Source organism: Schistocerca nitens, chromosome 9, assembly GCF_023898315.1.
Source record: "Schistocerca nitens isolate TAMUIC-IGC-003100 chromosome 9, iqSchNite1.1, whole genome shotgun sequence".
Lineage (NCBI taxonomy): Eukaryota > Metazoa > Arthropoda > Insecta > Orthoptera > Acrididae > Schistocerca > Schistocerca nitens.
Window position 1 is genome coordinate 440,305,151 of NC_064622.1, and position 22,325 is coordinate 440,327,475.

Here is a 22,325-nt window from a genome sequence, read left to right on the forward strand (position 1 = left end):
AAGTTCTGAATAGTGGCAATTTGGGAATGAATTATATAGATTTATTTAATTTCTATAAGAATGTGCAGTATCACAGAAAATTTTTATTTCAGGTCAATATCAGCTTCAACGCATACGGTGTCATCCATAGTACTGGTAGACTGCCCAGGCTTTCAAAACCCTGCATCTTGTGGCCATCAGGGTGGAGCGACATTTGAAGACTTGTGCCACAATTACCTTCAAGAAAGACTGCAACTGTTGTTCCATCATACCACATTAGTTGCTCCTCGTGATCGATATGCTCAGGTAATTACACAATGCCATTAAATTTTTCATGAAATTTTATCTGAAAAACTGAATGTCAAGATTAAAATGCCACTGACAATATTCTTAACTGAGAGAGGTTTTATTGTGTGGGATCAAAGTGACTATCATAACTAATATGATACAAAGAAAATAGCTGCATTATATGCAAAATTTTGAATCACTCTCACAATGATATGTTTATTTGTGTGAATTTGAAAGTTTTTTCAGTATACTGATTTGTTTTAAAAGCTCACAGGAGTGGAACTAGGCATAATCATCAAAGACTGCAGGTATTTTGAAGGAAGATTTCTCACCATTCTCAAGGGATGTACTTCCAGTGGTGCACAATTTAAAGCAATGGAGGATAGCTCTCTGCCCATGCAACCATATAAATGAGAAAGCACCACAAGACCATGGACAATACCTATCTCCCCAAGCAAGTCTGTGACTGCAAAGGACTGTCTCTCTGTTGACAATTCTATAGGGTTCTCCAATATGAATGTTTTGGCTCTCACTTCAAACTTTGGGGCCAGTGTTGTCAGGGTATTGATTGATGTAAAATTAATGTGTAGCACAATGACCAGAGATAGTGCATTTTGTTTGAATTCTGCATGAGACCCAACTGTCTTATGTTGGAACAACAGGGTATGCAGTGTACACTATTTGTCCTTTGCCACAGTAATCTGTAGCCATAAGAAAAATTTTGGCTTGAGGTAATCCTTGGGCCTAGCAGTCAGTAGATGGCATTCTTGGTTAGTAAGTGAACACTCTCTTCGCGATTACCCTCTTCTATTGATTGCACTGGTGCAGAGTTCCCCACTGTTGATTTAAACTGTGAAACATCAACTGTCTCCTTTGCATTTAACATCTCAAGACTGGCAGGATGGTACCCTGCCAACATTCAGCCTGTCTGTAGTGATTACAAACAGCTGCACTTATGTGAACTTTTCAGATCTGTTTAATAATGTTTGATAATTTTATGTAGATTGAAATAGTGAATAGTTTCTCAGTAACTTATTAATTCATTGTATACATGAGCAAAGGCACTTGTACATTATATTTTGGCTGCACTAGTTTTCTAACGGTTTCTGTGCAAATCCCCCCCTCAGAATATGTTCCTTTTCCAATAAGACATAAAATTAAAACTTTGTGACTGCTTCATAAGCTGATAGACCTCGCAAGCTTTAAACAGTCTGTTCTTTCATGTAACTGTTTCATGACCACCATAGTAACTGTTGTTTTGTTTATCTGACGAATTAACAAACAAATTGCTACAATATACTTTCCCACAAAAGTGCTCATGTTTGCAAATATGTAAAAGAGTTTTAAGACACTGCACAATAAAATTAAAATTTTTAAAATTCCACTGGAGACTACCTAATGAAACGTAAACATCACTCCTAGATTAAGCCTTAGACGTGTCATCAATCCCTCCAGTTGTTATTGCTGATAGATGAAGCGTGGTGATGCTGCTGCTTCTTTACTCAAGCAGCTTCTTTACTCAAGCAGCTTCTTTACTCAAGCAGCTTCTTTACTCAAGCAGCTTCTTTACTCAAGCAGCTTCTTTACTCAAGCAGCTTCTTTACTCAAGCAGCTTCTTTACTCAAGCAGCTTCTTTACTCAAGCAAAACAGCTTCTCGTTTGGCCTAATGAGGCTGAATGGACATCATTCCAGATGTCACTACATCAGAAAAATCTGAAGTGGTACTGGGTATTGAAGCCAGATCCTTCTGCACCAAAGGCAACAGGGTAACCATTTGTCTATGGCAATGGTCGGTCATCTAATAAATTAATTTACCCACTATGTAATAAAGGAGCCATAATTGCTGGGTTTTTAAAGTATCATTGGCTGGTTATTCGAGAGTTTATCATGTTTAATCATGCTTTTATAGTTTTGAAACTCCATAAATGAAGCTTTTATTTTATACTTTGGTGTGTCTGGAACACTTTCAGAAAAATTCTGACACTGTCAGTTATATTGTGAAAATTTGTCCATTACTTCTTAAGACAAACATCTAAATAGTTCATTTGCTTGTTGTGAAGCAGTAATGTGTGGCTAGTTATTACTCACCATTTGTTGTCAAGTTCATGTCTTTTATTAGGTTTCTTGAAATTAACAGTTGATGAAATTGTTAAAATTTTTCACTTTATTTTATTTATAAGATCAGATATGACTCTTTCTGTAGGATAACTTATGGAAGTATGTAAGTAAGTAACTGTATTTTACCACACATTCTGAAATCTTTGAAAGAAATTGGAAGCAGCAAAATAAGTCTATAGTAGTATATTATTTGTGCTGTTTTGTCTTTATATTTTAGATGTATAAGAATGTAACATATTTTAGTCCTAAGAAAAGAAATCTCACACTGTTACATAGCTCACTATTACACAGCAAAGTGAACTGAAGAGTGACAAGATTGGGCGCTTCATTGTGTTTACACCTAAGAAATAGAGAAAGTAGGTAGAAACAGTATACACTCCAGTATTCTTACAAAGTGATGTGCTGCCAGTCACATGCTGTGTGTCTATACGCAAATGATCTACATATCACAGCAATTAAATACTGAATGATTATCTTGTGTGACAATACTCCATGGAAACAATCAATGCAGGTACTTTTATTCACGTGTAATGTGCATGAATTGGCATTTGTTCTGGATAAAACCACTGACTGCTTTACTTGTGGTTCTTCATTTTCTCAGAATAATCTTATTTGTATGACTTTTTTTTAAAACTTATGTCATTTTGTTCACACATGACATTTTTCCTAGCACATTTTAAAACCAAATCCTAAAGACAGAACAGTTTCTGCCAGAGTTCCCTTGCTGGTCTTGCAGTTCAGCTCTGTGTTGTGAAAGCTTTTGACTTTAGTGAAGTTTGTATTTACTCGTATTGTTTATAATAACGCAGGAACTTCTGCCTAATAGTGCATATATCGACATTGCCAATGGGATATTTATTGTGAACACTTCCCCCCTCCTTTGGGGCACAGATGCTCGAGTGCCACAATGACCAGCATCATGTCCCTCTTGCCGTAACCTGCATACCACTGATCTCCTCCATTCAATAGTTTCCTTGCCCATTCTGTCACATTTTCTGTTGGCACTGTCATTCCTTTCTCCATCTTATTATCAATAAACACAATCATATTAACAGTAATCCATTTCAGCTTCCTGTGAAAGCATTTTCTGAATGAGTTTCCATGCTTTCACTGCAAGGTAGCGCACACACACTACTTTGAAATGGACTCTGACTACACCTATTTGTGTGACCATGTTAGTTCCTACTACAGATGGATCTTGTAACGGAACATATTAAAGGCTTTACTTTAATGAAGTATGCGATCCCTTCCAAATTCAACCAGTTTAACGAGTATTTATGATTATAGAAAAGTTATTGTGTATGTTAACAATGATTGCATAACATGTCTTCATAAACAGTCAACCCATTAAATTATACTGAATAACTAACCCACACAAAAGTTTATATCACTTGATCACTGATACAGCAAATGTCATCATGAAAAACACTAAGTTTATCTTAAATAATTAATATGAAGTATGAAAAATAGTGGCCAACATAGGTATTTTGGATCTCCTTAAATAAAAATCACCCAGTGAAACCTATTTGTTCACTAGGAGCGTTTTCACTCAGTATTCACGTAATCAATCCTATTTTAGACGAAAACCAATGTAATTCTTCATAATTCATGTTACTTACTTATTTATGCAAATTAGAGAAGTCAATTGACAAACTTCTAAAAAACGGCCTTTTTGTAACAAAGAATTATCCTGTCAAGTCAACAAATCTGTCTGTCATTTTAATAACATGTTAAATTATGTCACTCGATACAAATTAATAACTTTTCTGCACAAATTATGATAACAGATGTACATGTGACTCATAAACTATATCTCTTTTTAGTAGTTCTTTGACAATGTTATAAATACAAGCAGCGAGAACAGTCGAAAGAACAGTCGGAGGCAGTCAGGGCAGTCGGAATGTCACTTTGGTGAAGTGTGTTTCTGTGTTATTGTTTGGCAAAACAAGGCAAAGAACATGTAAAGGAAGTACTACTTTGTGTTGTGTTATGGTCTTTGGTGGACAGTGGAATTAATATGGCCACTAAAGTAATAAATATTTGATGTTTACATACGTGTTGGTTTCGCTCGTTCTTTATCATCAAAAGCTCATGAAAAACACGGGACCTCATGTTTTTTAACCCTAGACAACCAGATTTAGAGCCAGCATCAGCATCGAGACACAGCAGCGATCCAGCAAGCAGCAGCGATTACTACAATACAATACATTGTAATGGCGCCAACCTAACATCAAGTGCTAACAAGCTCCGTAAATTGGAGTGAAATAGTGCGTTTACAGCAATTAGCGATATCAACGACTTTGGCGGACCATTACAATCTCCAGTTTGCTTTGTCAAGTGATAAGTGTTGTTCCATGTTTGCTACAAATAAATGAGGCTTTCAATACATTTTCATCAGTGTGTCGACTTTAAATCCATATATTGTTAACAGAGGTTACTTACCTCATTAAATACTTTTCTTCCTACATTGTTTATCCATCTCCCAAGAACTCTGCCAGGTAACTAATTCTCTGTGCAGGAACACATAGAGTGTGTGCTGGAGGATGAAGGGGAATCGGGCTCCCCAGCACCCATGGTGTCTCTGCTGGACAGAGCATCACAGAGTGCCATGGTCCGGTCCTCTCAGACAGACCTCCGCAATGCAGGAGACCGCAGGGGCCTGCTGTGGTTGCTGGATGAGGAGGCAGTCTTTCCAGCAGCCAGTGATGAAGGCTTTCTGGAGAGACTCCTGGCGCATTATGGAGACAGAGGTACTGTATGTCTGCTGTCAGATTTTTGTAGAATCCATTGAAATGCCTGCTGTTTCTATTCTAGTAAATTGGCAGCACTGAATGTTGCATGATTTTCACCTGTTCTCCTTTTGGTTAGTAATGGAGCACTTCATGACAGAAAAAAAAGGTTGACATAATGAAAAGGTATCGCAATTATGATTTCTTGCAATGATGATATGAATTGGTAACCTAGATCTTGATTTCACACTAAGTGATTTCTTTCTGTTGGGATATTTAAAATGTAATGCGTGTGTGACAATAAACCATGATCACTTTCAGAACCAAAGGCTGAGATTGAGAATGTAATTTCAGGAGAAGAGGTGCAAGTATGGTTAGAGGTAATTTCATCAGTAGAATGATAGTGTGCCTGCAGAGTTGTAAGGGCATTTGAATAATATCATATTTCATACATAATTACAGGTAGCGCACACTGCAATAATATATTTAATTTCACCAATAAATTTATAAGTTGTTGCACACTCAAAATTTGCGTTCTTTATTGGACATTCTATATTACCCCTTCAAAACCTAACAGATTACTTCATGAATTTTTAAGATTATTAAACTTTCCTCCATTGCCTGGTTTGAAAGTTGGGAGTGAAGCTGGTTAGCAGCTTTGCACTTCATGGTGGGCTATCAAAGGGTGAGTTTCCACAGGAGGCACAATTCATGGAATGGCACACTGGTTAAATCACTGGACTTGAGCTATTAATATATGCAGCCATTCTTCTCCAGTCACTACTTCACTTGTGTTTAACATGTAGATAAAAACAAATATTACGCTTCTTTTGCAACTGAATGTTTATGTTTATTTTCTTTTTAACTCACATGTTTACCAAATATGTTAGTTTACGTTGATGACTGTGTCATCATGAAGGACATTAATTGATTGATATTAAGCTATTGAGTGCACAGAATTAAATGACTGAATAAAATTTGCCAAATTCTGAAAAGTAGACCTCATGCTATTCAGAATAAATACAAGGGGAAAGAAAGAAAATAGACTGGTTCTTTTGTAGGCACTAGAGAGTCATAATAAAGTGTGCAAGAAGAAATGTTATGTGCAATGTTATATGTAACTGTAACATATTATAAATTGGAAATCTTTTTTTGTGTTTATCCATCCAATGGACACTAAAGACAAAAAGAATAGGAAAGATAAAAACCACTGTGGCTGCCTACCATGAATAGGTAAAACTTGTTTGTTAAAAACAAAATAAGCTTTAATTCGCAAAAGATCAATAATATAGGGTTTCCCTTTCAAAGCTCCCACATTTCAAAGCCCCAGAAAAAATTACAGTAGATATTATAATGGAACTGCATGATGTGCTAGAGCGTAACGTATCAATACACCGGTACTTAGGAACCGTTTGTTGCATGAAGAGTATCAAGTCTCTTCAATTTTTTGCCTTTTTCTTTGTAATATGTCCTATGCCACTACCACAATTGCATCAGTGATAAGACCTCTTCACATAGGAATATCAACCACTTTCATGTAAAGTTGGGGGAATGTTGTGGCCAAGTGATGGGTCCTCTGTCCGATCCAGCGTTTGGCAAATCCTGTAACCAGGAACTTGTGAATAGCTGCTGACCAGTACAACAGAACTCCATCTTTTTGAAAGATGTTATATCTGAGGGTATAAAAACTGCTCCTACTTGTCCAGATACACTGGCCCGTTCACTGTGTTTTCCTCAAATAGGAATGGTCCAACATTTTCCCACACCAGATGTCCAGTTTAGGGCTATCAGGAACGTTTTCCATGATAGCATGTTGAAGTTTTCAGCCACAAATCAGAACATTTTGTCAATTACCTGTTCCAGATACATGAAAGGGTGCCTCATTTGAGAGTGAACCTCTATCCAGGTAGCTGGAATTCACACCAGTAAACTGCAGCACGACTGTAGCAAATTGTTTTAGGCATGGTTTGTCGTTTAGCATCAGGTGCTGCAGAATTTGCACTTTATAAGCAGAAATACAAAGATGCTAGTGTACTACATTAAGTTGCCTAGATGCCTGTCGAATTGGTGTACATGAAAATCTGAGAAACCCTTGTCTGATGTCCTCCACTTTCTCTTCCAAAATGCTATGACATACACGACCAGAATGTTTCAGAACACTTGCATTTGCCTGAAACTTATAATTGTTGTTGGGGTCTTCAGTCCGAAGACTGGTGTGATGCAGCTTTGCATCCTACTCTAGGCTGTGTGATCCTCTACATCTCTGAATAAATACTGCAACCTACATCCTTCTGACTCTGCTTACTGTATTCATCTCCTGGTCTGCCTCTACAATTGCAGATTTTCCAAACCTGAGTTTCCATTGTTTGATTGTAATGAGAACTTTAGTCATTTTAACTGTGTTTTTATGTACAGTATAACAAAAGCATAATTGTACTTATTTGGGCCCTTTTGTTTCAGAACACCAGCTGCTGTTGCGCAAAGCTCCTGGACACAACCAGTTTGTCTTGCAGCATTTACAGGGCACAAATCCTGTACTATATACAGCAACTGGTTGGCTCAAAGCATCTCGAGAAAATCCGATGGTTCGAAATGCTGCCACACTGCTCCAGGAGTCTTCCAAGTAAGTTGATGATGATGATGATGATGATGATGATGATGATGATACCGCCATTACATTGCCAGTGCACACTTCAGAGAAATAGAATTATGGATGGGTGCTGTATTGGAGAGTGTGCTGCTATTGGCTCAGTAAATAGAAAAGTTCAGTGTGTCATGAGACTAGGACCTTGGCAGACGTTGTATTGGCCATTGGCAGGAGTGTTGAATGTGGGATGGGTAAGGTGCACATTACCAATGCATTCGATCATGGCAGGGTCATAGTTGCCTAATGCTTGAGACAATTCTGCTCTTAGATCGTTTGGCTGCTGGGCTTTTCAAGTGCCTCAATATCAACAGTGTATGTTAAGTGCCAGATTTGGTGAAAAACACTGCCACCAGTGTCAGTTGTCAATGACAACAATGTTTTGATGACAGAGTTGCCATCAAATGTCACAAATAGTAACAATGGATGGAGTGTTCACACTGGTGAGCAGCCCTACTGTCCAGAACCATTTTTCCATTTAATGTCACGTAAGTACGTATTCTACCCATATATTGAAGGGCACAGAGATTAGCATGGTACAAAAGTGCACCCTTTGGATGTTTGAAATATAGGAAAAATCACCTGGGCTCATGAATTGCAGCACTCACTGGTATATACCAATGTCAGTGTACTGTTACATAAAAAAGACTTGTTTTATTTTATTTTATTTCTATGTATTTATTCATCCTCAGACAATTCTGCATAACAGTGTAAGACATGTCGGACACCTTACAGAAATAATATATCCATACAAATAGTGTACAAAATAGAATAGGCCTAGGTGAAGACAGATCAGAACTATCATGATCTTACAGAACCATCCCAGCATTCACCTAGCAACTGGGGAAACTTAAGTCAGGACAGCGATGTAGGGTTCGAAACCTACTGCTACTGAGAATGAGTAGAGTGCATTAACACTGGCTAGCCATATTGCCTGATAGATAATTGGGAAAGGAAACTACATATACCTAGTCTTCAAGGAGATTTAAACATGCACCAGAAATATGACCAGTGATACAGTGATATAACTAGAACATGAAACTTCATTATATTACATTTCCAAAAAATGAAAACGCATGATACAACACTGTTGAAAGTATAAACACATGAACGTACAAATACAGTACTATAGCCATCACAACTAATCTTGCAACAGAAGCCTCCTATGAGTAGTTGAATTGCAGTACATCTGAAACATAGAAGATAGAAAACCAACAGCAGAAACATTCTTGTGCAGAGACAAATACAGCACAGATGGAACAGCTGCTAACAGATTGAAAAGTATTTCTGTAAGCTAACATATTTGTTTCCACTGCAGAAACACTTCTCAACGACAAATGATTTTAACTGTACAGTAAAAGCCAGTTCTTTCTCCAACCTCTTTATGTTTATTGGCATTGGATTATAAAGAATGTCGCCAAAGTGGCTCGTGTGTCTTTGTCTAAGAGTTGGTTTTGCTCACTCTGTGTGGAGGGAATCATGGTTGTTAACATTAAAGCCATGGCAATTGCTGTAGTTTGCGGGACTCCAAGATTATCTCTTGTCATCATCACACATTTGGTATGTATGATGAGAGTAATGTAAGCACATTTAACTCCTTAAATATGGGCTTGCAGTGGACCCTTGTGGAGCTGTGTGGCAAGGTTCAAAAAACCCTTCTTTGGAGTGAAAAAAATTCATTAATCATCTATCAGTTTTATTCCAAGAAACTATTCCATAAGCTAGAAGGTTTAAGAGTAGTCGAATCATAGCTGATAAGGAAAAGCTGAACGAAGCGAAAAAGAGCGTAAAGAGAGCAATGAGAGAAGCATTCAACGAATTCGAACATAAAACATTGGCAAACAATCTAAACAAGAACCCTAAAAAGTTTTGGTCATATGTAAAATCGGTAAGCGGATCTAAATCCCCTATTCAGTCACTCGTTGACCACGATGGCACCGAAACAGAGGACGACCGAAGAAAGGCAGAAATACTGAATTCAGTGTTCCGAAACTGTTTCACTGCGGAAAATCGTAACACGGTCCCTGACTTCAGCCGTCGCACGGACGCCAAAATGGAAAATATTGAAATAAACGATATCGGAATTGAAAAACAACTGCTATCACTTAGTAGCGGAAAAGCATCCGGACCAGACGAGATACCCTTAAGATTCTACAGTGATTATGCTAAAGAACTTGCCCCCTTTCTATCAGCAATTTATCGTAGATCTCTGGAAGAACGTAAAGTACCTAGCGACTGGAAGAAAGCACAGGTCGTTCCCATTTTCAAGAAGGGTCATAAATCAGATGCGAATAATTATAGGCCTATTTCACTTACGTCAATCTGTTGTAGAATAATGGAACATGTTTTGTGTTCTCGTATTATGACGTTCTTAGATAATACAAATCTCCTTCATCATAACCAACATGGATTCCGCAAACAGAGATCATGTGAAACCCAGCTCGCCCTATTTGCCCAAGAAATTCACAGTGCCGTAGACACTGGCGAGCAGATTGATGCCGTATTCCTGGACTTCAGGAAGGCATTTGATACGGTTCCGCACTTACGTTTAGTGAAAAAAATACGTGCTTACGGAATATCGGACCAGGTTTGTGATTGGATTCAGGATTTCCTAGAAGAAAGAACACAACATGTCATTCTTAACGGTTCAAAATCTGCAGATGTAGAGGTAATTTCGGGAGTACCGCAAGGAAGCGTGATAGGACCTTTATTGTTTACAATATACATAAATGACTTAGTTGACAACATCGGTAGCTCCGTGAGGCTATTTGCAGATGACACGGTTGTCTACAAGAAAGTAGCAACATCAGAAGACTCGTACGTACTCCAGGAAGACCTGCAGAGGATTAATGAATGGTGCGACAGCTGGCAGCTTTCCCTAAACGTAGATAAATGTAATATAATGCGCATACATAGGGGCAGAAATCCATTCCAGTACGATTATGCCATAGGTGGTAAATCATTGGAAGCGGTAACGACCGTAAAATACTTAGGAGTTACTATCCGGAGCGATCTGAAGTGGAATGATCACATAAAACAAATAGTGGGAAAAGCAGGCGCCAGGTTGAGATTCATAGGAAGAATTCTAAGAAAATGTGACTCATCGACGAAAGAAGTAGCTTACAAAACGCTTGTTCGTCCGATTCTTGAGTATTGCTCATCAGTATGGGACCCTTACCAGGTTGGATTAATAGAAGAGATAGACATGATCCAGCGAAAAGCAGCGCGATTCGTCATGGGGACATTTAGTCAGCGCGAGAGCGTTACGGAGATGCTGAACAAGCTCCAGTGGCGGACACTTCAAGAAAGGCGTTACGCAATACGGAGAGGTTTATTATCGAAATTACGAGAGAGCACATTCCGGGAAGAGATGGGCAACATATTACTACCGCCCACATATATCTCGCGTAATGATCACAACGAAAAGATCCGAGAAATTAGAGCAAATACGGAGACTTACAAGCAGTCGTTCTTCCCACGCACAATTCGTGAATGGAACAGGGAAGGGGGGATCAGATAGTGGTACAATAAGTACCCTCCGCCACACACCGTAAGGTGGCTCGCGGAGTATAGATGTAGATGTAGATGTAGATGTAGATGTAACCAAAATGAGCCATTCTTGTATCTATTGAGAAACACACTTGTGAAATGACTCTCAGAGCATAACATGCATAACTGAGTTTCTGGGAGAGTTTTGTTACACAGTCTTTCCAGTTTGTCTTGATCAACATATACTCTTAGCATTCCTAGAAGTTTCGTGCATAGTACACTTCCTAACTCATTTCCACCATGCACCAGTTGGAGACCTTCATTATGTTTCATTTTTCCAAATAGAATGTAATTTACTTTTTTCACATTAAGGGTCAGCCTGTTGGCATTGAACAATGAATCTAAGAACTTGACCAATTCTGGAAAACAGAGGTACCTTAACACTGCTCACTATTACACTGTCATCCAGGAACAGCATGATCTTAGCTGCAATTCCATAGGTCTGTATGTCATTTATATAAATAAGGAACAGAAGTGGACGTAACATAACTACCCCGTGGTACACCTTTTTTTTACTTTATTTCCATCGGATACTGATTCGATTTTATGATGAGGGTGAGCTTAAGTGAGCTTCACAACCCACAATCTATTTAGCAAATATCATTGAAACCACTTGTTGTGTGTCCCAGGTATCCTGTTACTTCCAACTTTTCTAAAACAATTTTATTGCTAACAGTATTTGAAGCTTTAGAAAGATCTAAATTAATCTTAATTAACTCCTACAACACTACCGTAGTTACACAGGTTTCTAATTATTTCATCTGTGTAATCCATTATTACTGTTCCTGTACTTCTACCTGATCGAAAGCCATTGTCATTACTATTCAGTCGTTTGTTGTTGTTTAAGAACTTAGGGACTCATTGTTTCATTAATCTCTCAAATAATTCAGAGAATGCTTGAATAAAGGTAACATTTTAAAATTTTTAATTTATGGGGGAACACTCTCGCAGTGAAAGATAAATGAGCAGTGTAGGCCAAGTGCTTTGAAATTTGTGAAGCAGTATGGATCGTAAGTGAGAGTGGTACTTAATCTTCAGCTGCTGACACTTTACACTTCAGACTTTTAATCACCTTTACTACTTCATGTTCACTAGCACTATTTGGATCTGATGTCATGCTCTATGCTGGTTTAACATATATCAGTTTATATCGATTTGTGAAATTTAAGCTTAGTGTTTTGGAAGCATTTATGAAGTAATCATGTATGTAATTTGACAGGTCTTTTTTGCCAATCTTAATGTAAGTATTTTCTTACTCTTCATTTGTCTTTCCTATTTCACTTTCCCCCCCATGAACCATGGACCTTGCCGTTGGTGGGGAGGCTTGCGTGCCTCAGCGATACAGATGGCCGTACCGTAGGTGCAACCACAATGGAGGGGTATCTGTTGAGAGGCCAGACAAACATGTGGTTCCTGAAGAGGGGCAGCAGCCTTTTCAGTAGTGGCAGGGGCAACAGTCTGGATGATTGACTGATCTGGCCTTGTAACATTAACCAAAACGGCCTTGCTTTGCTGGTACTGCGAACGGCTGAAAGCAAGGGGAAACTACAGCCGTAATTTTTCCCGAGGACATGCAGCTTTACTGTATGATTAAATGATGATGGCGTCCTCTTGGGTAAAATATTCCGGAGGTAAAATAGTCCCCCATTCGGATCTCCGGGCGGGGACTACTCAAGAGGACGTCATTATCAGGAGAAAGAAAACTGGTGTTCTACGGATCGGAGCGTGGAATGTCAGATCCCTTAATCGGGCAGGTAGATTAGAAAATTTAAAAAGGGAAATGGATAGGTTAAAGTTAGATATAGTGGGAATTAGTGAAGTTCGGTGGCAGGAGGAACAAGACTTTTGGTCAGGTGATTACAGGGTTATAAATACAAAATCAAATAGGGGTAATGCAGGAGTAGGTTTAATAATGAGTAAAAAAATAGGAGTGCGGGTTAGCTACTACAAACAGCATAGTGAACGCATTATTGTGGCCAAGATAGACACAAAGCCCATGCCTACTACAGTAGTACAAGTTTATATGCCAACTAGCTCTGCAGATGATGAAGAAATTGATGAAATGTATGACGAGATAAAAGAAATTATTCAGGTAGTGAAGGGAGACGAAAATTTAATAGTCATGGGCGACTGGAATTCGTCAGTAGGAAAAGGGAGAGAAGGAAACATAGCAGGTGAATATGGATTTGGGGGAAGAAATGAAAGAGGAAGCCGCCTTGTAGAATTTTGCACAGAGCATAACTTAATCATAGCTAACACTTGGTTCAAGAATCATAAAAGAAGGTTGTATACCTGGAAGAATCCTGGAGATACTAAAAGGTATCAGATAGATTATATAATGGTAAGACAGAGATTTAGGAACCAGGTTTTAGATTGTAAGACATTTCCAGGGGCAGATGTGGATTCTGACCACAATCTATTGGTTATGACCTGCAGATTGAAACTGAAGAAACTGCAAAAAGGTGGGAATTTAAGGAGATGGGACCTGGATAAACTGAAAGAACCAGAGGTTGTAGAGAGTTACAGGGAGAGCATAAGAGGACAATTGACAGGAATGGGGGAAAGAAATACAGTAGAAGAAGAATGGGTAGCTCTGAGGGATGAAGTAGTGAAGGCAGCAGAGGATCAAGTAGGTAAAAAGATGAGGGCTAATAGAAATCCTTGGGTAACAGAAGAAATATTGAATTTAATTGATGAAAGGAGAAAATATAAAAATGCAGTAAATGAAGCAGGCAAAAAGGAATACAAACGTCTCAAAAATGAGATCGACAGGAAGTGCAAAATGGCTAAGCAGGGATGGCTAGAGGACAAATGTAAGGATGTAGAGGCTTGTCTCACTAGGGGTAAGATAGATACTGCCTACAGGAAAATTAAAGAGACCTTTGGAGAGAAGAAAACCACTTGTATGAATATCAAGAGCTCAGATGGCAACCCAGTTCTAAGCAAAGAAGGGAAGGCAGAAAGGTGGAAGGAGTATATAGAGGGTTTATACAAGGGCGATGTACTTGAGGACAATATTATGGAAATGGAAGAGGATGTAGATGAAGATGAAATGGGAGATAAGATACTGCGTGAAGATTTTGACAGAGCACTGAAAAACCTGAGTCGAAACAAGGCCCCGGGAGTAGACAACATTCCATTAGAACTACTGATGGCCTTGGGAGAGCCAGTCATGACAAAACTCTACCATCTGGTGAGCAAGATTTATGAGACAGGCGAAATACCCACAGACTTCAAGAAGAATATAATAATTCCAATCCCAAAGAAAGCAGGTGGTGACAGATGTGAAAATTACCGAACTATCAGTTTAATAAGTCACAGCTGCAAAATACTAACGCGAATTCTTTACAGACGAATGGAAAAACTGGTAGAAGCGGACCTCGGAGAAGATCAGTTTGGATTCTGTAGAAATGTTGGAACACGTGAGGCAATACTAACCTTACGACTTATCTTAGAAGAAAGATTAAGGAAAGGCAAACCTAAGTTTCTAGAATTTGTAGACTTAGAGAAAGCTTTTGACAACCTTAACTGGAATACTCTCTTTCAAATTCTGAAGGTGGTAGGGGTAAAATACAGGGAGCGAAAGGCTATTTACAATTTGTACAGAAACCAGATGGCAGTTATAAGAGTCGAGGGGCATGAAAGGGAAGCAGTGCTTGGGAAGGGAGTGAGGCAGGGTTGTAGCCTATCCCCGATGTTATTCAATCTGTATATTGAGCAAGCAGTAAAGGAAACAAAAGAACAATTCGGAGTAGGTATTAAAATTCATGGAGAAGAAGTAAAAACTTTGAGGTTCGCCGATGACATTGTAATTCTGTCAGAGACAGCAAAGGACTTGGAAGAGCAGTTGAACGGAATGGACAGTGTCTTGAAAGGAGGATATAAGATGAACATCAACAAAAGCAAAACGAGGATAATGGAATGTAGTCAAATTAAATCGGGTGATGCTGAGGGGATTAGATTAGGAAATGAGACACTTAAAGTAGTAAACGAGTTCTGCTATTTAGGGAGCAAAATAACTGATGATGGTCGAAGTAGAGAGGATATAAAATGTAGACTGGCAGTGGCAAGGAAATCGTTTCTGAAGAAGAGAAATTTGTTAACATCGAGTATAGATTTAAGTGTCAGGAAGTCGTTTCCGAAAGTATTTGTATGGAGTGTAGCCGTGTATGGAAGTGAAACATGGACAATAACCAGTTTGGACAAGAAGAGAATAGAAGCTTTTGAAATGTGGTGCTACAGAAGAATGCTGAAGATAAGGTGGGTAGATCACGTAACTAATTAGGAGGTATTGAATAGGATTGGGGAGAAGAGAAGTTTGTGGCACAACTTGACTAGAAGAAGGGATCGGTTGGTAGGACATGTTTTGAGGCATCAAGGGATCACAAATTTAGCATTGGAGGGCAGCGTGGAGGGTAAAAATCGTAGAGGGAGACCAAGAGATCAATACACTAAGCAGATTCAGAAGGATGTAGGTTGCAGTAGGTACTGGGAGATGAAGAAGCTTGCACAGGATAGAGTAGCATGGAGGGCTGCATCAAACCAGTTTCAGGACTGAAGACCACAACAACAACAACATCAAACATAGTCCTGCATTACCCTTTTTTATGTTGTGTTTATAACCCTGTAGTCACCTGACCAGAAGTCTTGTTCCTTTTGCCACCGAATTTCACTGATTCCCACTATATCTAACTTTAGCCTATCCATTTCCCTTTTTAAATTTTCTAACCTACCTGCCCGATTAAGGGATCTGACATTCCACGCTCCGATCCGTAGAACGCCAGTTTTCTTTCTCCTGATAACGACATCCTCTTGAGTAGTCCCCGCCCGGAGATCCGAATGGGGGACTATTTTACCGCCGGAATATTTTACCCAAGAGGACGCCATCATCATTTAATCATACAGTAAAGCTGCATGCCCTCGGGAAAAATTACGGCCGTAGTTTCCCCTTGCTTTCAGCCGCTCGCAGTACCAGCACAGCAAGGCCGTTTTGGTTAGTGTTACAAGGCCAGATCAGTCAATCATCCAGACTGTTGCCCCTGCAACTACTGAAAAGGCTGCTGTCCCTCTTCAGGAACCACACGTTTGTCTGGCCTCTCAACAGATACCCCTCCGTTGTGGTTGCACCTACGGTACAGCTATCTGTATCGCTGAGGCACGCAAGCCTCCCCACCAACGGCAAGGTCCATGGTTTGTGGTTCATGCATGTATGCCATTTAATGTCAGTGCACACTACGCTTGCAGTAGTGCTCCGACTGACAACTGCTATGGACAGTAGGCATAACATACCCCTAATTCTTTGTGGAGGAGGAGGGGAGGGAGAAAAAGCATTACCGTCCATAATGCTGTGATTGAAGAGACTTCCTGGGTCGAAAGTGAATGGGGCAAGGGCAACCCCACTATGTCCAGATTCCAAGGCAACTGGTGGACGGGATTGGTGATGTGGATGGTAGCCATCTGGCAGATGTCAAGAGATCCACTGCTTGGGACAGGCTGGCTGCTTGTGCTGTACAAAACAAGAGGGGCATGAAGGAAGTGGCATTCACTGTTTCTGCTGCTGATTACATGTTTGTCCAAGTCGACCCAGTTGGCTTGTTTGTGCTGCAGCTACCTACTCTCTCCCCAGCATGATAGACTCCATGTGCCAGGGTTGCATGCTTTCAATAATGGTGACATCACTCTAAGGCTCTAAGGCGGGCCGCAAGATGAGACGCAGGCCCGTGATGTGACGCAGGGGGGCTCACCCCGAATTCCTCACGGCAGCGTGAGTCACGGCGACAATCATCGCAAGTTGGATCGCAGTTTCAATACGCAGTTTGCTGAGGAACTTTGGCTCTGGCAGAGATGGCGACTATTTCTGCTATGTTAATGGATATAAGTTCAGAATCGGATTCCGATTCTGAGTTTGAGTTCGAAACGGTGTGTTACACCGCTTTGATGAAACTGGCTACAGGTTCTCACACCAAAGAAGGCCCGAAGCGGACCATATGGCGTGAGTCAGAAGGGGCAGAGTAGCTGGTGAGAAAAGCCCTTGCTGTCACCAGGGCTACTGTATATATAGCGAGAAGTGAGCAAATTTCATTATTATCAATTAACAGAAACCGTATTTTCGTAGCAGAAACAGAATCCTTTAGTCATTAGGACTATCCAACAACAAATCAATTTAAACAGTCCTAAGAGAACTTTGTGTCATTACTCAGACTACAGTTTCGATTCTATATTGATATCAAAGACATCGTTAAATCCATCTATTCCGTTTTCACTGGTTGATATGGAGGGCTACACGCTAGTAAGGAATGATATTGTAAGGAACCTAGGCATCTTTTTTGATAAACATTTAACCAGGACAGAGCACATCATGGAAATTTGCTACAGAGTTTTAACAGTGTCAATGTAGAATGTTAACAGCGAATTACAATGCAATTTACCATTTCGTATGTCCATTTCCTTGGCCACTTCCTCCCACTTCTCAGCTTTCAGCTTCGTTTCCAAGTAGTCTTCATGCCTTGTATCATACAGAACTTTGCAAACACGTATGGCTTCAATTAACTTTTCCTCCATTTCGAACTACCAACAGCCAGAACCACCATGATCCTCGCAGTTAACTGCGTACAGGAGACTGCGGTCCACAGGGTCACCAAGCGCAGGAACTATGTCACGTCACGCTGCGCTCTAACATGCGCAGGACCATTCAGTTGTGTGGTTTGCAAAAATTCACCGTGAGTCACCCTGCGTCACCTCACAGACCTGCGTCTCATCATGTGGCCAGGCTAACTGGTGGCCCGCAGCACGAGAGACCTTGAGCGTCTGTGCAGTATTCAAAACATCTTTTAACATAGAGTCCTCAAGCTGAAGGACATGTTAACACACCCATCTTATCTGGGGCTGAATGACTGATTGTGTCTCTTACCATGGCATCTGCATAAGACTCCTGAGACTTCACTGTGACGAACAACACTTACAACTGAATTCATGAAGCTCAGCCGCCCAGCAGCAGCATGATTGCTGCGGTAGGAGGACAGAAAACTACACTTACCACAAAAAGCAAGCAGCACTGGTACGGCCATATGTCCTTGCTGTTGTTGCAGAATGGACTGAGTAAAGCCTACATGAAAGAGCCGAATGGCAGAAAACCCCAGAACCTGAAAATGCAAGAATTCAACCCTTGTTGTCACCACTCGTGTTCTAAGGAACACTAAGAAAGAGTGAGTCATAAAAGAGATACAATTTGTTGGTCCACAGAGTGACAACAAGATTGCAATGAAGGTAGTTACATGTAAAGAATACATAAACAACTGAAGGTCTGGAGGCTTGTGCAAGTCCGTATAAAGTCACTATCCCTGACAGATGTTGCTGGAATAGTGCTCATACACACAGTGGACTGGGTGATGGGAGTCACTGACTGTGCTGCCCATTTTGGCCATCTCGTGTAGTTGTAGGTGCACCGTTTGAATTTAGACGCGTACTACACTTGCATAGTGGCCCAAATGATGTCCGCTGTGGGTGATAGGTGTGGTAACCAGTGAGTTACTGTGCACTCCAGTGTAGTGCCATGTAGTTACTTCAACCATGTCCTAGATCTGTTTTATCTTCAATTTCTGGCTCTCCTTTTCTAAAATTGCACAAATTTTTGCTATTCCATTGCAGTTGGTTAATAAGTTGGCACAAATATCTATAACGACTTTTATAGTCTCTGACATTAAAGTTTGAGAATGTGTGTCAGGACAGATTTGGTCAGTTCTCTTTCGTTGTGAATGGTTCATATCCTGCACGTATGTTGAACAAAAATTACATAAAATAACAGTGGAGCACATCTTTCGTATTTTAAAGAACCTTCACAATAATAATCATCTTTCTTAGCTGATGCTGCTGAAGAATATTAAAATGTTAGTTGAAGACTGCAGAGTCAGACTGTCCCATAAGATATGTATGTAGCACACAGTAACTGTATGATATGACTTCTGTCTCATACTGTATTTACTATCGCTAATTTTATTGGCACCACTACGATAATCTTTGTTATCCTTTTATTTCTTTTCATTCCCTTACTTCTTTCTAGCTAACTATTTTAAATAGAAAACATCATTTGAAGAATGTTATTTATTGAAAAACAGTAAAACCTCTGAAATCCTCACTGAAAGAATACTTGCCTGTACACAAAATTTCTCTTTGCAGTTTCTTGTAAAGCATCATTCTCCACATAAGAAACATACATAGAATATCTCAGTAATTTCTAGTGACCATTCCTACCATCAAAAATCACTTGCATCTAAATTTTTCTTAGTACAGGAGAGACTCTTCAAGAAAAATTGTGAGGAGCATTGGATGAGCACTGTGACAGATACGGTGATTCCACATAGGATGGGACATCTGTAAAGAAACTCAACAGGTCTGGTTGTCCAGTGCTGGCTGCTGCTGCTGACTAGAAATGATAGAGAAATTCAGAAGAAATACTTTTTTAACTAAGTCAGAATGAGAAACAGAAAAGATCAAGAATACTAAAATGTTCTAAAATATCTATTCATTATCACTGACGATTGTTTGAAGAACTACTTCAAAAAACACATGAGGGACATTGGATAAAAAATTATTGTTTTTCGTATGTGAATTTAAGGAGAAGTTCAAAATAAATGAAGTTGATATTTCCCTTATATTTTTCTTACTGCTTCGAGAATAGCTAAGCCAACTTAAAGAAAATCAGATATGCTTAGAAAGAGGAGAGTTAAATGAAAAAATTCTTGATTTTGAACTTGGTTCTAGAATGAATATGAAAAGGGGAACTAGAGATAAATGCAAAGTGACCCAAAATTTAAGTGTGTTTGTAAGTGCAATGAAATATTCAGAGAGAAAATATGATACTCTGTTGCTTCAGAAAGATATTAGCTAGTAACAAAAATTCTAAGAAAGTCTGAAATCTGCAAGCACTGTTTTGAATTTTGATTTTTGAGGTTCTTTAAGATAGTAAAGAAAGCATATAATAATTTCTACAAATTTGAATTTGTAGGCCTAAGCATGTAAGGATTGAAATTGTGATGAGATAACAGCATCAAAAATAAATGATGCCTATATAAAATGCCCATGTCTTTGGAATATGAACTTGTTGTCAGTTGCAGTATGCTAACAATAATTAAAAAAAGAAGATAAATGTAGAGTTTAATGCAAATTGAATAAGATGAGCTGAAATGATAATAGCAGTGTTAACAAATTTGCATTTTGCCACTAACATGAAATGCAGGATATTGTTCCAAACAGAGAAAAGAGGAGCCTTAGTTCATTGATGTTTACCTGAGAAAGTAAAGCTCCACTTTGATTAAAACTTTTTGTTATTTGAAATTTTTCACATGGCACTCCAGCATTGCCATTTTGGCTGTCAGCTATGCCTTGGTTAAGACTCGGACAACATGGGCAAAATGCATTTTGCAGGTGACCGTTCAATTGACCACCAGTTATTATACACAATAACAGATTATGTGTGCATCACATGGAAATTGCTAGTGGCAGATGCTCTGTTGTTGCGGACTGGAAATAGTGACATTGTGAGTTCTTATTGGGAGAAATAAGTTACAAGATATGGAGTGTCAACTAATAAGTAATTTTAATCTAACTATAGAGCACATACAGTGTTCGCCAAGGAAGTTATAAAAAAAGCTTTGAACTGCAATTGTACCTCCATTTTCAAGTGGGTTTCATTCTTTTTAAAATGTAAATTGTTATTGCCACTTTCAAATTATATAAAATATTACTACATCATTTTCTTCTGCAGGGAAGAAATGAGCCAGCTGTTTGTGAGTATCCGTGGCACCGGAGTTTCAAGCACGCTGGGTGGCTCAGTTGTGGGAATTGAAGGCACACAGTCACTAAGGAGAGCATCAAGCATACGCAGAACATTCACAGCTGGAGCTGCGGGTATCAAACGAAAATCCGTTTGCCTGCAAGTCAAGTTCACTGTGGTGAGTACACTGTTAACTCTTCACTATTGATGCTTCTTTTTAATCAATCTGCACAATGGACTAATTTTTTTAAAAGTAATGTTAACAGTTATTATTTTCTGACTGCTACTGGCAAAAGGTTTGATTGCAAGAATTACTAATTTCCACCAGACAGAGAATGATGTGACACTGTATTTGCCTATCTTCTAAAATGGAAATGTAATTTAAGAAATTGTAAGATATTCTCTCAGGTGTTCTTATTTCATAGACATATGGAAATGGAAAAGGAGGGGGGGGGGGGGGGGCTACAGCAAGCTTAATGATAAAGTCTGAACACTTTTCCTTTAATTTGAACGTCTTCAAATTAGAGTAAGTTTCAAATTACTGCGTATTATGTAAAATCAAGCACATGTCTGTGATCAGCAAACTTGTTGTTTTTACGAGGCGTGTTTTTTAAGTAAGTATAGTTTTGAAATTAAAAAAAGACATGCTAAGATATTTCAATAATTTTACTTTTACATGAAAGCCTGTACCTTAATCTACTTTTCTACATAATTTCTGTCAATATTGAGGCACCTGTCATAACATTGTACCAGTTTTTGAATACCCTCCTCATAGAAGTCTGCTGCCCGACTTGGTAACCACTGCATCACCACTGTTTTGACTTTGTCATTGTCTTGAAGACGCTGACCGCCCAGGTGTTTCTTCAAGTACAGGAACAGATGGTAGTCACTGGGTGCAAGATTGGGGCTGTACAGAGAATGATCTAGAGTTGTCCATCATGCACATTTGTGCAGCCATCTTTAAATGCTCTCACCCACTTTCTTACCATTCCATCACTCATAATATTTTCCCCATAAACTGCACAGATCTCATGATGAATATCGATCGCTTTTATCCCTTTAGCACTAAGAAATCTTATAACAGCCCGTACTTCACAGTCGGTGGGACTCATGATTATTGGAGGCATCTTAAACACTCACTACACAATGTAAACAAGGAAGAATCAGACTGTAATGGCGTTAGTGCATAGATTAAGGTACAGGCTTTGATGTAAAAATAAAATTATTGAGATATCTTAGCACGCC

The 22,325-nt window shown here is 39.2% G+C and overlaps 1 protein-coding gene across 1 annotated transcript in view; it reads left to right on the plus strand.

The window, feature by feature from the left end:
* The window catches only part of LOC126204302 (unconventional myosin-XVIIIa), a 410,872-nt gene that overhangs the window by 203,143 nt on the left and 185,404 nt on the right, over positions 1-22,325 (plus strand). Inside the window, exons 9-12 of the mRNA XM_049938689.1 lie at positions 93-285; positions 4,905-5,136; positions 7,576-7,738; positions 21,072-21,258. Coding sequence (XP_049794646.1) covers positions 93-285; positions 4,905-5,136; positions 7,576-7,738; positions 21,072-21,258 — 775 coding nt within the window. The remainder of the gene's footprint in view (positions 1-92; positions 286-4,904; positions 5,137-7,575; positions 7,739-21,071; positions 21,259-22,325) is intronic.